The sequence below is a fragment of the Triticum urartu genome, chromosome 1, assembly GCF_003073215.2.
Source record: "Triticum urartu cultivar G1812 chromosome 1, Tu2.1, whole genome shotgun sequence".
Classification (NCBI taxonomy): domain Eukaryota; kingdom Viridiplantae; phylum Streptophyta; class Magnoliopsida; order Poales; family Poaceae; genus Triticum; species Triticum urartu.
In genome coordinates, this window is record NC_053022.1 from 563,734,737 (window position 1) to 563,755,892 (window position 21,156).

Sequence of the window (21,156 nt, forward strand, 5' to 3'; positions counted from 1 at the left end):
CCAAGACCTTGCCCCATCCATATATGCAATTGTCGCTCCCAGTGCGCGGGGTTCTCGGACGGTCCATCGGGCGGTTTATACGGGGGACTGGGCTTTAGACATCGGCCCCGACCTCTCCAGCGAGCAGTTGAATGAATACATGAGCCTTTGGGACCGGGTAAGTAACATGGCGCTTAGACCGGCAGAACCGGACCGCATGACCTGGAGTTGGGAGGCCAATGGGGACTACTCCACTAAATCTGCTTACGAGGCCCGGTTTGTGGGGTGGGAAGTAGAGCCGATGGCAGAATTTACGTGGAAATCAAAGGCCCCACTCCATTGCCGTTTCTTTCTCTGGCTGGCGATGCACAACAGGTGCTGGACCTCAGACAGACTCGCGAGGCGAGGCTTGGACCACCAAGAGGCGTGCCCCTTCTGTGACCAGCACGAAGAGACCATCGATCATCTCCTTTTGGGTTGTGTCTTTGTGAGGGATGTTTGGCATGTCCTTTGTGGAGCTCTCGGTAGGCCAAAGTGGACGCCAAGCCCGGACTCGAGGCTGCGGGACTGGGGCGCCATCACAGCTACTCTTGGGCCAGCGATGAAGGACACACACGCATTGCTGCTGCTAGTGTTGTGGGAAATCTGGAAGCACCAAAACGCGATCGTCTTCGATGGCGCATCCCTCCCCTTGAAGACGCTCGTGAGTAGAATTGACACCGAAGGACGCACATGGAAGCAAGCTGGCATCTTCAAAGGCAGCGTAGAACCTCTTCTGGAAGGTTTAGTTAGGTGGGCTGAGGGAAGAAGTTAGGCTTTGGTAGTACACGGCTAAGCCGGCGGTGTTGGTCCGCATGTAACATTGCAACATGTGAATGCCAACGTGGACGGGCTCTTGTCATCACCCTCTTCCTTTAATATATAGTACGCACACTCGTGCGTATTCGAGAAAAAAAAGAAGAATGTGAAGTGCAAGATAAACTGGCCAAGCTGTACCACAGGGAGGAAATAATGTGGCGTCGGTGATCCAGAGTACAATGGCTCAAGGAGGGGGACCGGAACACAAAGTTCTTCCAAAAGAAGGCAACATTAAGGAAGAAAAAGAATCAGATTAGTAAACATTGTAAACTGGACGGGACATTCATGGAGGACACGGCCGATAACAAACACGGTCTGAACGTGAGGCCCCGACGACCTCCCTACTAACCGACAGCCACATGCCATCGCGAGGGGGAGGAGTTGCCACAGAAGGCAATCCGAGCTCCGAAGGAAGAACGGTCATGAGTTATTCTCAAATTCAAAGTTCCTGACCGTATCTGTTGGTTTCCACCTGAGGTGGCAACATATTGTTGTTGCGGTGGCGCCCGATGGACGGTAAGGTGGCAACATTTTAAAGTAGGTTTCCCCGCTTTATAAATAAAGCAACCATCATATGAAAGACCGTCAGAGGCGACAACCACCACAGGAAAGTGGCAATGTCGACCGACAGAGACGACGGGAAAACCCCCTGAAAATTTCACAAGTCTAGATAGAGTTTTATTTACACGAACATCCCCCGGGAGTTTGTTTGATCGCTGCCACTTCTTTACCTCAACACACAGCCTCTTATTTATTACAGGGGAAAAACGACTATTACTTTGTTCCACTGCTACTTACTACTTACTACTAATGCTGCCTGCGCGCGCCTTCACTTTCAGTCTCAACCATTCAAGCTTCAAACGCCTCCCGTCCCCAGATCGCTTCTTCAGTCCCGGCCTCGAGACAACGACGACGATCAATGCAGCACAGAGGTTGTCGCAGAACCCGTCGCGCCGACCCGGCGGCGCTCTACACGACGGTGCCGTCCTTGATGGTCGCGTTCTTCTGGATCACCACGATCCCGGACCTGATGTAGTACCCTTCCTCCGGCCTGTCGGCTTCTTGCACTCCCTGTCAGAAATGGCACAAAGCAGCATGGTTTCAGAGACAAGTGTTGTTTTCTTCAGAATTTTGGGACCAAGTTTAAACTCTGAAGGAGGTTATCTTACCTCCTTGTTTGAGATGACCACGTCCCTTCCTATCCTCGCATTCATGTCGATGATGCAGTTGCTGCAATGTATCCACGCAAAAAAGTGTTAGAGATAATGTCTCACTTGCGCCGAACGATACGTGTTGTTTTGAGGTACAGATCAGTCTCTCTCACCTGATCTTTGTGTTCTCCCCGACGCCGATGGGGACCTTGCCCTCCGACATCAGCCTCGAGATCTCGTCCTCGGTCTCGTACGAGTCCGCGCCCATCATCATCGCGTTCTGCAAACAAACACCATTCAGAAGAATGACAGCGTTCAGACACATGATGAGTTTTACAGTTGGCATGCACCACATGCATTAATTTGGTGCGAAAAAACATACCTTGAGCTCGCTTCCGGAGTTTAGGCGTGAACGAACGCCGATGATGGAGTGCTCGATTTTGCATTCACGCAAGAAGCAGCCGTGCGAAATGATCGCTTCTTTGATCTGCACACAGAAGAATCCATATCAGATGCTTACTACCAAGGCTTGTATGGAATAGTCTGAATAGCAGGTCCATTCTAACACGTACCCTGCACTTGTCTGACTTTGTTGGTGGTAAGTACCGAGGCGAAGTGAAGAAGGGAGTTTTTGGATCATAAAATTCAAACTTTGGAGGCTGCAAAATAAAAAATGTGTGAGAAGATTGAAATTATGTTACTTGAAGTCTCTCAGTGCAACTTTATCATTTATCAGATGATTTAAGCCTAACTACTTCTGCAATAACATCAAGTCAACTTGGAAGAAACAAAACTAGAATGTCACCTGCTCGCAGAGGGCCATGTTCGCATCGAAGAAGGATCTGATTGTTCCAATGTCCTCCCAGTAGTCAGTGAAGACATATGCCTGACAAACATAGTGTCAAATGAACGGTCGTGCAATGCAGAGGAAATCGTTTTTACAGACTGCATTTCATGCAGGTGCTACCTCCCCAGCAGAAACAATGAATAAAGTTCACATGGTAATTTTACCTGCACATTGTGATCATGCAGAGCTCTCGGGAGGATTTCAGACCCAAAGTCATGTAGTTCTGCGTATCTTGACCTGAGAATGCCAACATTAGAATTCAGTCTGACAGGAGAACCGCATCGTCACAAGAGCAGGTTCTTACTTTAGAAGGTTCAGCAGAACATCTCTTTTGAAGACATAAACTCCCATCGACGCAATATATGGATATTTAGCAGGGTCGTCTATGGCGAAATTGAGAAAACTGGTATCCACTTTCTGCAATGATCAATGGGTTAAATTTCAGAAACTAGACCTCATTCAAGATGTAGAGATATATCTGAATCAGTGAGCTAAGGTGAGCGCTAACCATCGCTTCCAGATCGGCACCCTTTGGCTTCTCAGAAAATTGGACCACACGGCCTGAACTGTCGAACTTCACTAGCCCGTACTCAGATGCCCGGCTTCCAAAACAAAGAAAAGCAAATCAGGATGCAGTGCAACTTCACCAAAAGGAAGATACAACTCATAAATAAGGATCTGGGATGTACAAGAATAGTTAATACCTCTCTCCAACAGGGGCACATGATAAAGTAATGTCAGCATTGTCATCCACATGTTTCTGTAAAGGATGTATGAATAAGCTTTGTCAGCCAGTTCAAAACAGAACATACACTAGAGCTGGTTAAAGAGAACATCACAAACCTGCACAAGCTCCATGTAATCCATGCGATAAAGCTGATCGCCCGACAAGATCAAAATGTGCTCTATGGATTTATTCTTATAATAGTCCTGGAGAGGTAGACAGAATACAATAAGCATTACTTTAACAGATCCAGATGTACAAGTATGATGTGCAAGGTGGGCCATGTGCTCCTAGACACTCTTCTCACCTCAAGCACCCAGATAAATTTTCTGACGGCGTCCGCTGTTCCGCGGAACCATCCAGCAGCCTCCCCAGGCATTTGCGTCGCGGCCAATACCTATTTGTTGCAAAAAGGTGTATCAGTCAACGTGTGCTGTAGTCAGCTAAAAGCCCAAGACATCGAGATGAAGATCATAAAAAAAGTTGAGTACAACAAACTAATAAGCTGAGGTCAACTACCTCAACAGATCCATCAGTGAAATTGATTCCCCCGCCGAGGTAGGTGCGATGAATGTGACGATTAAGAGAGGCCGAGTTGAACTGGGTCATGACGAATATCTTGTTGATGCCACTGTTGAAGCAGTTGCTCATGGGAATGTCGATGAGCCTGTAACATCCTCCAATAGGAACCTGAGCAATGCAACAAAGGGAAAGGAACAAGATTCAGGCTGGCGATCCGAAGATGACTGGACGAGCTACATGGATGGTCACTGATAGCCTTGAGGTTGACATCATGTCGGTTAAAGTGGGGGGCATCATCGGGTCCGGCTACAGAAACCACTGCTGCTAATAATGATTTAAACACAACACAATGCAGAAACCTTGCTACTGAATAATGAGCTGTACTTCAACTGGTCCTATCCAAATCAGCTGCCATGTGCAGATAGATAACAAGTGAAATTTAAATGAAGCTTTCTCATTCCTATCTATCTAAAACTGCGAATCATCTACGATACAACATATCTGTAAGTAACACAGATTTTTTAAAATTCATTTCTGCAACTGAGATGTACTGTGTCAAACTATCAACCTGTAATAGAAAAGGAGCAAGACAGTTAAAAACATAGAACTGCATGATGAAATGTGTCATCTTACAGCAGGTGTGGCCCTTGTGCTTGTGAGTGGGAAGAGCTGAGTCCCGGTGCCACCGCCGAGTATGACGGCCGCGACCTCGTTCGGATCAGCGTAATTCCTCCTGAAGGACGTCCGGAGAACCTGCAGGTGTTTTTTTTTTTGCATCAAAAAGTTAGAGATGCTAACATAACAGTGCAATTCGATCATCATCTGGTTGGGATGGACAGGGAACTCACAAGGGTGTCTGCTGGGCTGGCGTCGGAGGTGAACACGCACTGCGCGCCCGTGGCGGCGGGGCCCCTGCCGCCGTTGCACATCCTCCTGGAGGCCCTCTCATGCCTGATGCTGCTGCTGTCCCCGACCTTGAGGCGCTCGCAGGCTGAGCCCTCTCTCCTGACGGGGGAGACGCACGCCTTGCCCTCCAGGGGCAGCACGCTGCTGAACTGCATCGATGACATTCGCAGTCCACCTGCAACTGCAACAAGATGAGAAGTTCAGAATCATCAGCAACCATGGAATCTTCAGAATCCGTTAACTGCACATGGCTTTGCCCAAATCACTGATGAAATTACAGTTCGAGCAAAAAGAGCACGGGCTTTTTTCCCTCTCTCACGGCCGGGTCACGGCCCTCTGTAAAGCTCAGTAGCGTACAACAATGTTCATGGGAAAAAGGACTAGTGGAAGAGTGGGAAAGGTGTCAAGGACTTTGTGACTTTTCAGGACAGGGTCACGTGAATCAGGAGATGATCCGCTGATCCTGTGGCTGGCGTTCTTCCTTTGCTGTTTCCCCTTCTGAACTCAAAGGGAAGCAAGGCAGAATATCCAGATGAACTTTGCAAGTGGAAACGGAGACTTGCACGAGGATTTCACTGCACATGTGAACTTGTTGTGGACACGAGGAAAGATGCACATGTGAGCAGTGCTATTTTCAAGGCAGCGGCGATGATGGAACCGAGCTGGTCAGAGCCTAGAAGCCGCAATATTTGAAGAAATTTAAGCAGGGCGCGCAGGATCCTAGGAGGACTCGATTTTCCTGTCGTCGGGAACGCAAAACAAATGCTCCTGCAATCACCACTAGGCACAGGTAGAGATCGAGGAAAGGGAAGGAGGACTCGCCCCAATCACCGGCGAGCCCCCTCCCTTTTGCAGCGAGCGGCGACGAATGAAATGACTGAAGTGGTGATGTTCAGTCGTTGGCAACAGTTAATTCAGACAGGAGGGAAATAAATGAAGATGGTGGTACTGCTGCTCCCGTTGATGAGAAAACGAGGGGCCGTGATCCTGGAATTAAGCCGGCAACAAGATCCGCCCTCCTTCCTCCTCGCCGGCGGCTGGCCCACCAACCACGCCGCCGGCGCCGCGCGCGCGGTGTCGCTCACTCACTCACCTCACGGGCGCCCCCACCTGCACGCGCCGCTGCCCCGCCGATGGATCCACCGCCGCTCGGGCCGCCCCTCCCGTGCCCCGCCGGCGTCGGCACGGGGCGGCATTAATGCGCCGGCCGGGAGGAACAGGCAGCGCCCGCCCGCCACCTTTGCGCCATTCCGCGCCCAACACATGACCGGAACGCAAATTAATGAATCGGCAAGGGGGGAGGGAGCGACGGAAATGTGTTACCTGCGGTGCGGCTGCCGGGGAGGGACGGACGGACGGCGGGGTAACGGATCGACGGGCGACCGGGCAAGCGACGGATCAATCAAATGCAGGGAAGAAGAGGCCGGGGGTGGCCCCGCTGATGTGGTGGTGGCGAGGGGGAGAGAGGAGAGACGGTGGAGCCGTTGAGTTCGGGGGCTGTGGTGATGTGGAGGGCCGGGCATATAAAGCGGGCCGAGGCGTTGGCGTCCCACTGCAGTGCAAGAGAACGGACGGTGTGGAGCAGCCCGGCAGCAGAGGGGGCGTAGCGTGAGGGCGGCATGGCATGGCCCGGACTGGCTACGTTACTCTCTTTCCGTCTTGGCGCTATCCCCGCCCCCCACCATTCCCCATGCCCGGCCATGTGCGAGCGCAGGACGGACGGTACCGCCCCCCGCACCGTCCCCTCGCTCGGCCCTTGGCCCTCGCCGCACGCCTCCGCCCCGCCTTTCCGCCCGCCACGCTACCGCTGCCGCCACCGTCGGGCCGATCGCTCCGCCGTTGGACGTGTCCGTGGCTGCTTTTGTTGCCTTCAGGTCTCGCCGCCCGCCCACAGCTAGCCCGCCGTGGAATACGCTGGCGCGCGGCTGGATCCGACAACTGGCCTCCGCTCCCCGCCGCCGTCGGATTTCCTTTCCCAACCAGCCGGCGGCAACAAAGCACGTTCGTTCGTTCGTTCGTCTCGCCTGCACTGGACGCGGCCATTGTCTGTTTGTCCGTTCCCCCGTGCGCAGACACATCACCGGGGGAACCAACGGCGCAAATCGCTCCGCCCGGCGATTTCCTGTTTTTTTTTTCTTTGAGCGGTATAGTACACCTTAGCTGGGCCTCCGCCTGCCCAACTGACGTGCGGCGAAGGTCTCTCGCCGCGCCACGCCGCGCCCGGGCCCGCGGACTGGGCTGTGGGCCTCCCTCGTACGTGCGAGCGATCGGTTGATCGATCTCTCGCGACGCCACGCGCGGGGGCGCCGTGGCGCGCGGCCGGTTGCGGGGGATCCAAGCGCTTGTCCGGACGCGAGGGACCTCGTGTTGACGGATCCACTCATTCCGGCCGCGTGCTCGTGCCGCGCCGTAGGGTCCTCCCGTGACGCACTGCCGCGTGTGTCGTGCGCCCTGAACCGTTACACGAGTTCACTAGCGTAAAAAACGCTCTTATATTATGAAACGGAAAAAATAAAAACAACTCAAACAAGATCTTAAACGGTCGTCCATTTTGTCTGTTTGGATGGTAATGGGCGAACTCGTGGATGCGTTGGGGCGTATGCCCAACGTGCAGCCCGCATCTGATCCGCGTGCATACAAATCTAAAAACAACAAAAGATGTACTCCCTCCGTCCGAAAAAACTTGTCATCAAAATGGACAAAAATAGATGTATGTAGAACTAAAATACATCTAGATACATTCCGTCTTATTTATTTTGATGACAAGTATTTCCGGACGGAGGGAGTAGCTAAATAGCAACGACCATAGATCATGCCGGCCGACAACAAAACCAGTGGACTACATGTGGGTACACCCTCCAGTTTCACGCCGGTGACATATTGTTTTTGTCGACGCTCACGATCGCGAGTGCCACCTCTTTTGCTTCGGTGTCAGTATTGGTGGTCTCGATCTCGACCTTCTTAATTTGAGCGGCCTCCTTGATGTCTGACGTGGCTAGAGACTGCATCGGTATTTCCTCAAAGAGGAAGGGATGATGCATCACAACTACGGTAAGCATTTCCCTCAGTTGGGAATCCAAGGTATCAATTCAGTAGGAGAACCAGGCAACACTATATAAACGGTATCTGCACATAAAGAACAAATACTTTCAACTCAAGTTTAAGATGGGTTGTCAAACCCTTCTCGGTAAAAAGATAGATTAATTTGTAGTAGATTGGATAAATAGATATGAATAAAACATGAAATAAAATAAATAAAGAAAAAATGCAACAAGGTATTTTTGGGTTTTTGGAATTATAGATCTGAAAACAAATACGGCAAAAAATAGATTGAAAAGCAAATAAGATAAAAGATAGACCCGAGGGCCGTAGATTTCACTAGTGGCTTCTCTCGGGAAAATAACGCACGGTGGGTAAACAAATTATTGTTGGGCAATTGATAGAAGAACAAATAATTATGACGATATACAAAGCAATGATCATGTATATAGGTATTACGTCCAAGATTAGTAGACCGACTTCTGCCTGCTTCTACTACTATTAGTCCACACATCGACCGCTATCCAGCATGCATCTAGTGTATTAAGTTCATGGAGAAACGAAGTAATGCAATAAGAACGATGATATGTGTTGGGGAACGTAGTAATTTCAAAAAAATTCCTATGCACACGCAAGATCATGGTGATGCATAGCAACGAGAGGGGAGAGTGTTGTCTACGTACCCTCGTAGACCGAAAGCGGAAGCGTTAGCACAACGCGGTTGATGTAGTGGTACGTCTTCACGGCCCGACCGATCAAGCACCGAAACTACGGCACCTCCGAGTTCTAGCACACGTTCAGCTCGATGACGATCCCCGGACTCCGATCCAGCAGAATGTCGAGGAAGAGTTCCGTTAGCACGACGGCGTGGTGACGATCTTGATGTTCTATCGTCGTAGGGCTTCGCCTAAGCACCGCTACAATATTATCGAGGATTATGGTGGAAGGGGGCACCGCACACGGCTAAGAGATCAATAATCAATTATTGTGTCTATGGGGTGCCCCCCTGCCCCCGTATATAAAGGAGCAAGGGGGGAGGCGGCCGACCTAGGAGGAGGGCGCGCCAAAGGGGGGAGTCCTACTCCCACCGGGAGTAGGACTCCTCCTTCCCATGTTGGAGTAGGAGAGAAGGAAAGAGGGGGAGAGGAACAAGGAAAAGGGGGTTGCACCCCTTGTCCAATTCGGACCAGAGGGGGGGGGCGCCTCCTTCCTTTTGGCCTCTCTTCTCTATTCCTGTATGGCTCAATAAGGCCCATATACTCCCCGGCGAATTCCCGTAACTCTCCGGTACTCCGAAAAATACCCGAATCACTCGGAACCTTTCCGATGTCCGAATATAGTCGTCCAATATATCGATCTTTACGTCTCGACCATTTCGAGACTCCTCGTCATGTCCCCGATCTCATCCGGGACTCCGACCTCCTTCGGTACATCAAAACTCATAAACTCATAATATAACTGTCATCGAAACCTTAAGCGTGCGGACCCTACGGGTTCGAGAACAATGTAGACATGACCGAGACACGTCTCCGATCAATAACCAATAGCGGAACCTGGATGCTCATATTGGCTCCCACATATTCTACGAAGATCTTTATCGGTCAAACTGCATCATAACATACGTTGTTCCCTTTGTCATCGGTATGTTACTTGCCCGAGATTCGATCGTCGGTATCTCAATACCTAGTTCAATCTCGTTACCTGGCAGTCACTGATAGAAAAAGGGCCTGTTGTCCCGGTTCGTAAGGGCCTTTAGTCCCGTTCCTGAACCGGGACTAAAGTGTCGGTACTAATGCCCTGTCCCTTTAGTCCCGGTTCAATCCAGAACCGGGACTGATGGGCCTCAACGTGGCCTATGCGCGGAGCCCAGGCAGGAGACCCTTTGGTCCCGGTTGGTGTCACCAACCGGGACCAATAGGCATCCACGCGTCAGCATTTCTATGGCTGGGGTTTTTGTTTTTTTTTTGAAAGGGGAGGGGGTTTGGGGGTTTTGGGGGGTTAATTTAGGTGTTTCATATATTGTGTTAGCTAGCTATAATTAATAGAGAGAAGTGTCCTCTCTTATGTTCGTGCTTGGTCGACGCTACGTACTACACATACGTATAGAGTGGACTAGACACGCTAGCTAGCTAGTAAGAAAACGAAGGAAACAGAAGATCATCATGAACATATATGCATACAGAGAGAAGTGATATCGACCACCTCTCCTCTCCGAGAGATTGGTCGAACAACATGTTCTCGTGTATCTATCCGACACTACCGGCTACATATATACAATAATTATCTCTTACAAATATAATCATACAGACTCATGGTCCACATAGTATTCTCCGTCTTCAGCGATCACGTGGTCAAGAAATAATGCCGCCAATTCCTCTTGAATTGCTCGCATGCGAGCTGGTGCTAGGAGTTCATCCCGCTTCCGAAACATCTAATTTGAAGAAGGGGGTCAATACATATATATATGAATGAATGAAACTCAACACAAATGATGGTAATAAAATAAAATTGTGAATGTTGTTATTTACGTACTTCATATTGTTTGTCAGATTACCCGCCCCGCTCACAGGTCGTGTGGCGGATGGACTCGCAGACGTAGTATCCACAGAAATCATTCCCTTGTTCCACCACAACCACTTTACAAGAAATAGAGGTCAATCAAACTGATAAGCAAGAATGCTAAATGGTATTGATGAAACTAGTGCTTGAATCACTAGGATATGCGCGGAACATGCTACTATAGTACTTACTTTCGGGTGTCTAAATTCCAGCTCCTTCGGCAGTCCCGGAACTTTTCTGGTGAATTTTCTCCAAACCCTGCCGGACAAAGAAAACAATTACTTGATATCAGGAAATGAACAAAGTTGCTGATATGGTGGATAATGATCAATTTAAATTACTTCTTGAGGATTTCAGTCATGTCCGCATACTCTTGGGGATCTTTTCGTTTAGAGTCCAAGATGGTTACTACTCCCTGCTCAAGCCTAATCTCTAGGAGAATATAGTGGAAACTGCACACGCATGCATAACTCATCAATTACATTACTATAACCTGGACTAATATATAAGGGAAACCGAATATGCACAAGACAGAACACTCACTTGAAGTTGTAAGGAAAGAGTATTATATCTTTGTTTTCATTTTTTTTGAATGATCGTAGCAAGTTGGCCTCGGTATCTCCGGGACGATGTTCAACCTCAGTTGCATCTATGAGATATGTGTTAACGAACCCAATATCACCGATTTGTCTTTTCTTCAATTCGGCGATCTTCAATCTGCATAATATAGTGAGGATAATTATAAATACATGCAATGAAAGAGATGAGCTATATAGAGAGACTTAATGACAGAAGTAGTAGTACTTACAGACAGTAGCAGGTGATCGTTGTTTTATCGAGGGCCAATTGATTGAAAAACTGATAGAACTCCTCAAATGGAATAGGCAACAGTTCAATTCCAATGAGGTCATGCTCCGGTTTAACTCTCGCATACAAAGTACTCCTCCCCCCAGACTCTCTGCAGATTTTCAAGTACCAATCATGTAATCTTCGCATCATCGTTGTTAAAGATTTTTCATCTTTGATGAGAGGCTTCCTGTACTCGTATCTGTGTATCTGCACCTCCATGGGATCATAATGTACATCGTCGGGCAGGTAATTGTCAACATTGCCATAACCGGGCACCATCCTCGGATCGACGATGTCGCTAGGCACCTTGAGCGGGGGGCACGATTGCTTCGCTTGTTCGCCGAGCTGGGCAATTTGTTTCCCAGCTGCTCGTCGTTCTTTCAGCCTTTGATCACTAACTGTACTTCCCGACCGCTCCGCTTCGGCCCATGTCTTTGCAATAATGCGCTCATAGTTGCCTTTCGGTGGAGACTTGGGTGGTTTTGCCAGGGCAGCTAGAGTGCGCTTCACTTTCACCGGATCTACCTTCTCCTCCGGAGGTGGATGTCTCTTTTCTTTCAACCCTTGAAACCAGTCATCCACTTCGGTTCGCGCGATCTTCGCGTTCTCCTCCAGGGTCCTCTCGTATGGTAACTTCTGTGGACTCTTCAGAGAAGGACCGAATCTGTATGTCCTCCCGCCTTTGGTTGTACTGCTAGACGCCGGCCGAGCAGATGAAGCGGTTGTCTTCTTTACTTGCTTATGAGGCGGAGGAGAAGGACTACGACGCGCCGGAGCAGCTGCTGGAGCGGTGGCAGGTCTCTTCCGCCCTTGCTGACGAGGCGGAGAAGGAGGAGGCTGGCTGCTCGGGCGCGCTGGCACAGGCGGAGAAGGAGGCGGAGTCCCGCCACGCGCTGAAGAAGGAGCCGGCCGAGGGCCCTGATCATCACTCGCCGGAGGAGGAGGCGGTGGAGGAGGCGGAGTGCCCTGACTCGCCGGAGAAGGAGGAGGAGGCGGGGGCGTCCAGTTCGGAAGGTTGATGAGCTCCTTCCGCCATAGGCATGGAGTCTTCAGAGCATACCCCAGCCGAGTATCCCCTTCACCGGTAGGGTGGTCAAGCTGGAGGTCCTCAAATCCCTCTGTTATTTCATCCACCATCACCCTAGCATATCCTTCTGGAATCGGCCGGCAGTGAAAAGTTGCGCCAGGTTCAGTAGGATAAACAGAGCCAACAGCCGCCTTGACCTTCAAATTCATCCATTGCGTCATAAGGTGGCAATTTTGAGACTCCGTGATAGCATCCACGGGATAGCTGGCAGGAGCCGTCAAGGCATGCTTCGGCTGAAGCAGCTCGGTGGAAGCCATGCTGCTTCTGCGCTGAGATGGCGGGGTAGCTTCGGGGGAAGCTTCGGTAGTACGTTTGCTGCGATTTGCTTCTCGTTCCTCTATCGCGTCTACCCTTGCTTGCAGCGCCTACATTTGGGTCTGCTGCACTTTTTTCCTCCTCTCATGGGATTTGTAACCGCCTACGTCCGGAAAACCAACCTTCCACGGAATGGAGCCTGGCGTGCCTCGTGTCCGTCCAGGGTGCTCAGGATTCCCGAGGGCCATTGTGAGCTCGTCGTTCTCTCTGTCTGGAAAGAACTTCCCTTGTTGCGCTGCTTCGATACACTACTTAAGCTTCCTGACTGGTATGTCCATTTGATCGTTCGTCCAAATGCACTTCCCTGTTATAGGGTCCAAGGTTCCGCCAGCCCTAAAGAACCAAGTCCGGCAACGGTCTGGCCAGCTAATTGTCTCTAGTTCGATCCCTTTATCAACCAGATCATTCTCAGTCTTGGCCCACTTAGGCCGGGCTACGAGGTAGCCACCTGACCCCGTGCGATGGTGAAGCTTCTTCTTCGCAGCATTTTGCTTGTTTGTCGCCGACATCTTCTTACTCTTTTCTGATGTCATGTGGGCCACAAATGCGGGCCAGTGATCTCTGATCTTCTCATATCTGCCCTTGAATTCTGGTGTCTCATTATTTTCGACAAACTTATTCAGCTCTTTCTTCCACCGCCTGAATAGTTCTGCCATCCTCTTAAGAGCAAAAGACTTGATTAATTGCTCTTTAACTGGGTTCTCTGGATTATCCTCTAGCAGTAGGGTGAAATTTGACTTCAGCTCAGTCCAAAGATCATTTTTCTGCATATCATTGACATAAGACACCTCAGAGTCTTCTTTAGCCGGCTTGAACCATTGCTGGATGCTTATCGGGATCTTGTCCCTAACCAGAACCCCGCAATGAGCAACAAATGCGTTCTTTGTTCGGATGGGTTCAATCGGTTGGCCGTCGGGCACGATTGCTATGATCTCAAACTTTTCATCCGAGCTCAACTTTTTCTTCGGGCCTCGTCTCTTTACCGAAGTTGTGCTCGATCCGGAGGGCTAGAAAAAAGAACAAAGACTTAATTAATATGTGTACATACCAAAACAATGAATGCATCAATCAGCTAGTCAGCACAGGCTTAACTAATATATATACCTGGCCGGACTCGGTTCGGTCACCGGAGCCGTCATCACGGTCTCCTTCTTGCACCGGCATTGGGTCACCGGAGCCGTCCTCATGTTCTTCTTCTTGCACCGGCATTAGGTCACCGTAGCCAGCTTCTTCACCCTCTCCTTCTAGACCATCGGTGTCGTTGAGAAACAATGAGATGGCATGACTTCCTTCTGCAATTATGTCCCTCAACAACGCTTCTTTTGCTTCGTCTCGGGCGGTGTCCATAGTTTCTACAAATATTTACAACATGGCAATTATTATTCAAACATGACAGATGGATATATTAGTGCCAAATGTAGAACTGGCTACCTAATCATAGTAAGGAATCATATATATCAATTAGTGGCCTCGACCCCCCCCCACGTGTTGAAGCTATCGGGAGGGGGTATATATCGACAACGACGACACTACATCTATATGTCCCTCGACGACCCTCGTTCCTGATAAAAAAAGAGGAAGAAGAAGAAAAAAAGAGGAGAAGAACTCCTCTATTCTTTCTTCTCCTCTTTTTTTTCTTCTTCCTCTTCTTTTTTTATCCTCTTCTTCCTCTCATGTTCGAGAGGATCGCCGAGGGGTCGGGAGGTTGCCTAGTGTCAAAGGATTCAACAAAACCATGTCTTCATCATTAGGCGAAAGTAACAGGTGCATGATGGTACGAAGCTCTCCAAAGTTATTTTGGAACGAAGTCCTAGATAGGATAATTCGCTTTTTGGTACAAAGTTCAGCAAGAACCTTCCAAATATCGTTATTTGGAAGGCCTTTGCTGAAATTCATACAAAAAGGCAAATTATCCTATTCGGGATACCATTCCAAAATAACTTTGGAGGACTTCGTCATGCCCTGGTTACTTCCGGCTAATGATGAAGCCATGGATTTCTTCAATACTTTGACACTAGGAAATCTCTCTCTCGACCCCTCGGCGATCCTCGACACCTCGAACCCTCGACGACCCTGGAACCCTCGACCCCTCGGCGATCCTCTTCTTCCTCTCATGTTCGAGAGGATCGCCGAGGGGTCGGGAGGTTGCCTAGTGTCAAAGGATTCAACAAAACCATGTCTTCATCATTAGGCGAAAGTAACAGGTGCATGATGGTACGAAGCTCTCCAAAGTTATTTTGGAACGGAGTCCTAGATAGGATAATTCGCTTTTTGGGTACAAAGTTCAGCAAGAACCTTCCAAATATCGTTATTTGGAAGGCCTTTGCTGAAATTCATACAAAAAGGCAAATTATCCTATCCGGGACACCATTCCAAAATAACTTTGGAGGACTTCGTCATGCCCTGGTTACTTCTGGCTAATGATGAAGCCATGGATTTCTTCAATACTTTGACACTAGGAAATCTCTCTCTCGACCCCTCGGCGATCCTCGACCCCTCGAACCCTCGACGACCCTGGAACCCTCGACCCCTCGGCGATCCTCTTCTTCCTCTCATGTTCGAGAGGATCGCCAAGGGGTCGGGAGGTTGCCTAGTGTCAAAGGATTCAACAAAACCATTGAGGGAGTCCTGGATTAGGGGGTGTTCGGGTAGCCGGACTATACCTTCAGCCGGACTCCAGGACTATGAAGATACAAGATTGAAGACTTCGTCCTGTGTCCGGATGGGACTTTCCTTGGCGTGGAAGTCAAGCTTAGCGATGCGGATATTCAAGATCTCCTACCATTGTAACCGACTCTGTGTAACCCTAACCCTATCTGGTGTCTATATAAACCGGAGGGTTGTAGTCCGTAGGACATCAACTCCATATACAACAATCATACCATAGGCTAGCTTCTAGGGTTTAGCCTCCTTGATCTCGTGGTAGATCTACTCTTGTACTACCCATATCATCAATATTAATCAAGCAGGAGTAGGGTATTACCTCCATCGAGAGGGCCCGAACCTGGGTAAAAACATCGTGTCCCTTGTCTCATGTTACCATCCGGCCTTGACGCACAGTTCGGGACCCCCTACCCGAGATCCGCCGGTTTTGACACCGACATTGGTGCTTTCATTGAGAGTTCCTCTGTGTCATCGCCTTTAGGCCCGATTGGTCCCTTGATCATCAGCAACGATGAGGTCCAGGGTGAGACTTTTCTCCCCGGACAGATCTTCGTCTTCGGCGGCTTCGCACTGCGGGCCAATTCGCTTGGCCACCTGGAGCAGATCGAAAGCTACGCCCCTGGCCATCAAGTCAGGTTTGGAAGCTTATACTACACGGCTGACATCCGCGGAGACTTGATCTTCGACGGGTTCGAGCCACGGCCAAGCGCACCGCACTATCTCGAGGGGCATGATCTAGCTCTGCCTCCGAACAGTGTCCTGGAGGCCGCACGCGCACCGGTTCCGACCCCTAACTCGGAGCCTATTGTGCCAAGCGAGGATGAGCGGTTGGACGTCACCTCGGGGGCTGCAACCTCAAAGGAGATCGAGCCGAGCGCCAGCCCCGCACTCTGCATGACCCGTGACTCCGAGGATCCGGACTCCTCCCCGGACTCCGAACCCTCCGCGCCCCTGCGATCGAATCCGATTGGGCGCCAATAATGGAGTTCACCGTCACGGACATCTTTCAGCACTCGCCTTTTGGCGATATCCTGAATTCTCTCAAGTCTCTCTCTTTATCAGGAGAGCCCTGGCCGAACTGCGGTCAGCGAGGATGGGATACGGACGATGAAGAAATTCAAAGCCCACCCACCACCCACTTTGTAGCCACTGTCGACGATTTAACCGACATGCTTGACTTCGGCTCCGAAGACATCGACGGTATGGACGACGATATAGGAGACGAACAGGAACCAGCACCTGTAGGGCGCTGGAAGGCCACCTCGTCATATGACATATATATGGTGGATACTCCAAAAGATGGAGATGGCGATGGAACAGCGGGGGATGACACCTCCAAGAAACAGCCAAAGCGCCGGCGTCAGCGGCACCGCTCTAAATCCCGCCAAAGCAAAAACGGCGATTCCGGCACGGGAGATAATACTACCCCGGATAGAACCGAAGAACACCCACCCCAGCAAGATTCGGCACAGGAAGATGGAGAAGCCAGCCCTCATGAGAGAGCGGCAGACCGAGAGGTCGAGGATGATAACTATATGACTCCCTCCGAAGACGAGGCAAGCCTCGATGACGACGAATTCGTCGTACCATCAGACCCCGGCGAACAAGAGCATTTCGAACGCAGGCTTTTAGCCACGGCAAGCAGCCTCAAGAAAAAGCAGCAACAGCTTAGAGCTGACCAAAATTTGCTAGCTGACAGATGGACTGAAGTCCTTGCGGCCGAAGAGTATGAACTCGAACGCCCCTCCAAGAGTTACCCAAAGCGCAGGCCGCTACCCCGATCAGAGGAGGAAGCACCTATATCACTAGCGCAAGACATGGCAGACCGACCACCTCGCAGCCGCGACAGATAGGCCTCTTGGCCCTCCACCCAAGCCATGCCCCAACACCGCTCAACTAAGGCACGGGAAAATGCGCCAGACCTGCGAGACGTACTGGAGGATAAGGCAAGACAAACAAGATTGATCTACGGATCGCGCAGGCGCCCTACGACACGTGACGATGATCTTCACTCCGGATACAACAAATCCGGCCGAGCCGAACACAACAGACATAGCTCTTCCGAGCTGCGTCGTGATATAGCCCAGTACAGAGGCGCCGCACACCCGCTATGCTTCACGAATGAAGTAATGGATCATAAAATCCCAGAGGGTTTCAAACCCGTAAACATCGAATCATACGATGGCACAACAGATCCGGCGGTATGGATCGAGGATTATCTCCTTCACATCCACATGGCACGCGGCGATGACCTACACGCCATCAAATACCTCCCGCTCAAACTTAAAGGCCCGGCCCGGCATTGGCTTAACAGCTTGCCAGCAGACTCAATCGGTTCTTGGGAGGACCTGGAAACCTCATTCCTCGACAACTTCCAGGGCACTTACGTGCGACCACCGGATGCCGACGACTTAAGCCACATAATTCAGCAGCCATAGGAATCGGCCAGGCAATTCTGGACATGGTTCCTAACAAAGAAAAACCAGATAGTCGTCTGTCCGGACGCAGAGGCCCTAGCAGCCTTCAAGCATAACATCCGCGATGAGTGGCTTGCCCGGCACCTGGGACAGGAAAAGCCGAAATCTATGGCAGCCCTCACGACACTCATGACCCGCTTTTGCGCGGGAGAAGACAGCTGGCTAGCTCGCAGTAACAACTTATCAAAGAACCCTGGTAATTCGGATACCAAGGACAAAAGTGGCAGGACACGTCGGTATAAGCAAAAACGCCGCTTAGCAGCGACAGCAATGAAGACACGACAGTCAATGCCGGATTCAGAGGCTATAAATCCGGTCAGCGAAAAAAGCCATTCAAAAAGAATACTTAGGGCCCGTCCAGTTTGGACTGAATACTCGACCTCTTGTGCCAGATACGTGGCACCCCCGAAAGGCCAGCCAATCACACTAACAGGGATTGTTGGGTGTTCAAGAAGGCAGGCAAGTTAAGAGCCGAAAACAAAGACAAGGGGCTGCACAGCGACGATGAGGAGGAGCCCAGGCCGCACAACAATGGACATAAGGGCTTTCCGCCACAAGTGCGGACGGTGAACATGATATACGCAACCCACATTCCCAAGAGGGAGCGGAAGCGTGCGCTACGGGACGTATACGCGATGGAGCCAGTTGCCCCAAAGTTCAACCCATGGTCCTCCTGCCCAATCACTTTTGATCGAAGGGACCATCCCACTAGCATCCGTCATGGCGGCTTCGCCGCATTGGTTCTCGACCCAATCATCGACGGATTTCATCTCACAAGAGTCCTCATGGACGGCGGCAGTAGCATGAACTTGCTTTACTAGGATACAGTGCGGAAAATGGGCATAGATCCCTCAAGGATTAAGCCCACAAAAACGACCTTTAAAGGCATTATACCAGGTGTAGAAGCCAACTGTACAGGCTCAATAACACTTGACGTGGTCTTCGGATCCCCGAACAATTTCCGAAGCGAAGAGTTAATCTTCGATATAGTCCCGTTTCACAATGGCTATCACGCCCTGCTCGGACGAACCGCATTCGCAAAGTTCAATGCGGTGCCGCACTACGCATATCTCAAGCTCAAGATGCCAGGCCCTCGAGGAGTAATCACGGTCAACGGAAACACCGAACGCTCCCTCCGTACGGAGGAGCACACGGAGGCTCTCACAGCAGAAGTACAAGGTAGCCTTCTTAGGCAATTCTCCAGTCCGGCCGTTAAAAAGCCAGACACTGCCAAGCGCGCCCGGAGTAACCCACAACAGGACCGCCTGGCACGCTCTGAGCAAGCGTAGCAATGCGGCCACAACCCCAGCTCTCGCGACATAGCGAAACCAGTGCCTCGCGTACATAACTACGCCCTTGAAATACCATGGGCACAGGGGAAGGGGCACAATAACGGCACGCCCAAAATACGGCTTAAAACGTACTAGGGGCTGCCGGATTCTTTTTTTAATTTTTTCTTACTTTCAGGACTCCATACTTCGGACGACCTGTTCGGCGATTCGACTGCCGCACAAATGATGCAAGATCCAGGAGGCAGACAAGCCATGCCACATTATGGAACTCCCAGGTGGTCTCTGTTACGAGCAGTATACCTGTTTTGAATACAACTCCGCGGCCTGCCCCTGGTCAGGACATGTTAAATAGTCCAATATCTTTCTGCTTATCGCACTATTTATATCGTTCGGCTTTGATAAATAGCCTCTCTATAAACAATGCATAGTTTTTTGTCTATTTTTTGCATTATCCTCTTTTCACATATATGTTTATTAAATGACATGATTGCACCCGTACACCATGGTACGGCAAACACGCCAGGGGCTTCAGTACCCCTCATTATGGTGTGAGAAGTCCGTACACTTTCACAAGTGCGGCACCCCGAACTTATAGCACTATATGCATCGGCTCCGAATCATGATTTGGGTCAATAGTTGGGTTTGCCCGGCTCCTATGTTTTGGTGCCTTACGTTCCGCTATATCGGCTAAGGTAGCACTAGGAGAACCACTGCGATTGTGCCCCGGTTCAGCTGGGTTAAGCACCTCAGTGGAGAAAGCTAAAACTGACTGTCATGATAAGGCGAGAGACCGGTCGCTGTTCGAGAGGTTTTTCGAGTCCCTAAAGACTTATGCCGCTTCGAGCGAGGAGCTGGCTTTGTCCGGCCAAGGCGTGGATAGCGCCCCGAACTCGGTCTTCCAAACTAGGGGCTTCGCCGAGATTTAAAATTATAGACTTCTATGGCTAAGTGAGAGTGTTCAAGCATTATAGTCCGATTGCCTGGTTTGTTGTGCTGAGCGCCTCCCTCGAAGGACCCAACTATGGGAAAAAGAGCGCTCAGGTTTATCCCGAACACCCCAGCACTAGTGGCATGGGGGCAGAAGCCGACGACTGGCCATCTCTCAATTTTTTGATAAACGGCCGCACAGAAAGTAATATTTTAAATTCAATAAGCATTGCTTAGCGCATATGAACAAGTTTTCAGCGCACAGGATAAACACGAGCGAGTTCATTCAAAAATCACATCCTTGGTACATTCATCCGCCACAAGGCGGGCACCTGCAAGAACATCCTTGTAGTAGTTCTCGGGCTTGCGATGCTCCTTCCCCGGCGGCGGCCCGTCCTTCACAAGCTTCTCACCGTCCAACTTACCCCAGTGCACCTTTGCATGGGCAAGGGCCCAACGGGCACCTTCTATGCAGACGGAGAGCTTGATGACCTCGAGCCTCGGACAGGCCTCCACCAGCCGCCGCACCAGCCCGAAATAGCTCCCAGGCAGGGCCTCTCCGGGCCACAGCCGAACTATGAAGCCCTTCATGGCCTGTTCGGCCGCCTTGTGGAGCTCGACCAGCTGTTTCAGCTGGTCGCTCCAAGGCACAGGGTGTCCGGCCTCAGAATACTGAGACCAAAACACCTTCTCCATCGAGCTGCCCTCTTCAGCTCGGTAGAATGCGGCGGCGTCGGATACGCTGCGGGGAAGATCTGCGAATGCCCCTAGAGAGCTCCGGATTCGGGTAAGTAACAAGTAGTTTACTTTTATATTTCTGCTTTGCATAAAAAATGCCTTACCCGCTGCTATCTTCCTCATCTCCTCCAACTCTTGGAGGGCCTTTTGGGCTTCGGCCTTGGCAGACTTGGCAGTCTCAAGGGCCGTCGCGAGCTCAGATGCTTGCGCCTTTGACTCAAG

The 21,156-nt window shown here is 50.6% G+C and overlaps 2 protein-coding genes across 3 annotated transcripts in view; one reads left to right on the forward strand and one right to left on the reverse strand.

Moving 5' to 3' along the window:
* Positions 1-1,471: 1,471 nt before the first annotated feature.
* On the reverse strand, positions 1,472-6,491 carry LOC125530792 (glucose-1-phosphate adenylyltransferase large subunit, chloroplastic/amyloplastic). Of its 2 annotated transcripts, none has more exons than XM_048695196.1 (16): positions 6,311-6,491; positions 4,930-5,168; positions 4,715-4,834; positions 4,079-4,249; positions 3,867-3,956; positions 3,679-3,765; positions 3,540-3,595; positions 3,344-3,437; positions 3,140-3,252; positions 3,000-3,072; positions 2,794-2,874; positions 2,561-2,647; positions 2,371-2,475; positions 2,162-2,268; positions 2,007-2,067; positions 1,472-1,908 (listed from the first exon to the last, which is right to left on the reverse strand). In XM_048695196.1, the coding sequence occupies exons 2-16, from the start codon at positions 5,149-5,151 to the stop codon at positions 1,807-1,809; spliced, it is 1,569 nt and encodes a 522-aa protein (XP_048551153.1). In that variant the 5' UTR covers positions 5,152-5,168; positions 6,311-6,491; the 3' UTR covers positions 1,472-1,806. The 2 variants fall into 2 exon arrangements, with proteins under 2 accessions (XP_048551153.1, XP_048551160.1); XM_048695203.1 differs by lacking the exon at positions 6,311-6,491 and adding an exon at positions 6,081-6,205.
* LOC125533170 (auxilin-like protein 1) overlaps positions 5,927-21,156 on the forward strand; it is a 42,011-nt gene continuing 26,781 nt past the window's right edge. The window contains exon 1 of the mRNA XM_048696921.1: positions 5,927-6,261. Coding sequence (XP_048552878.1) covers positions 5,927-6,261 — 335 coding nt within the window. The remainder of the gene's footprint in view (positions 6,262-21,156) is intronic.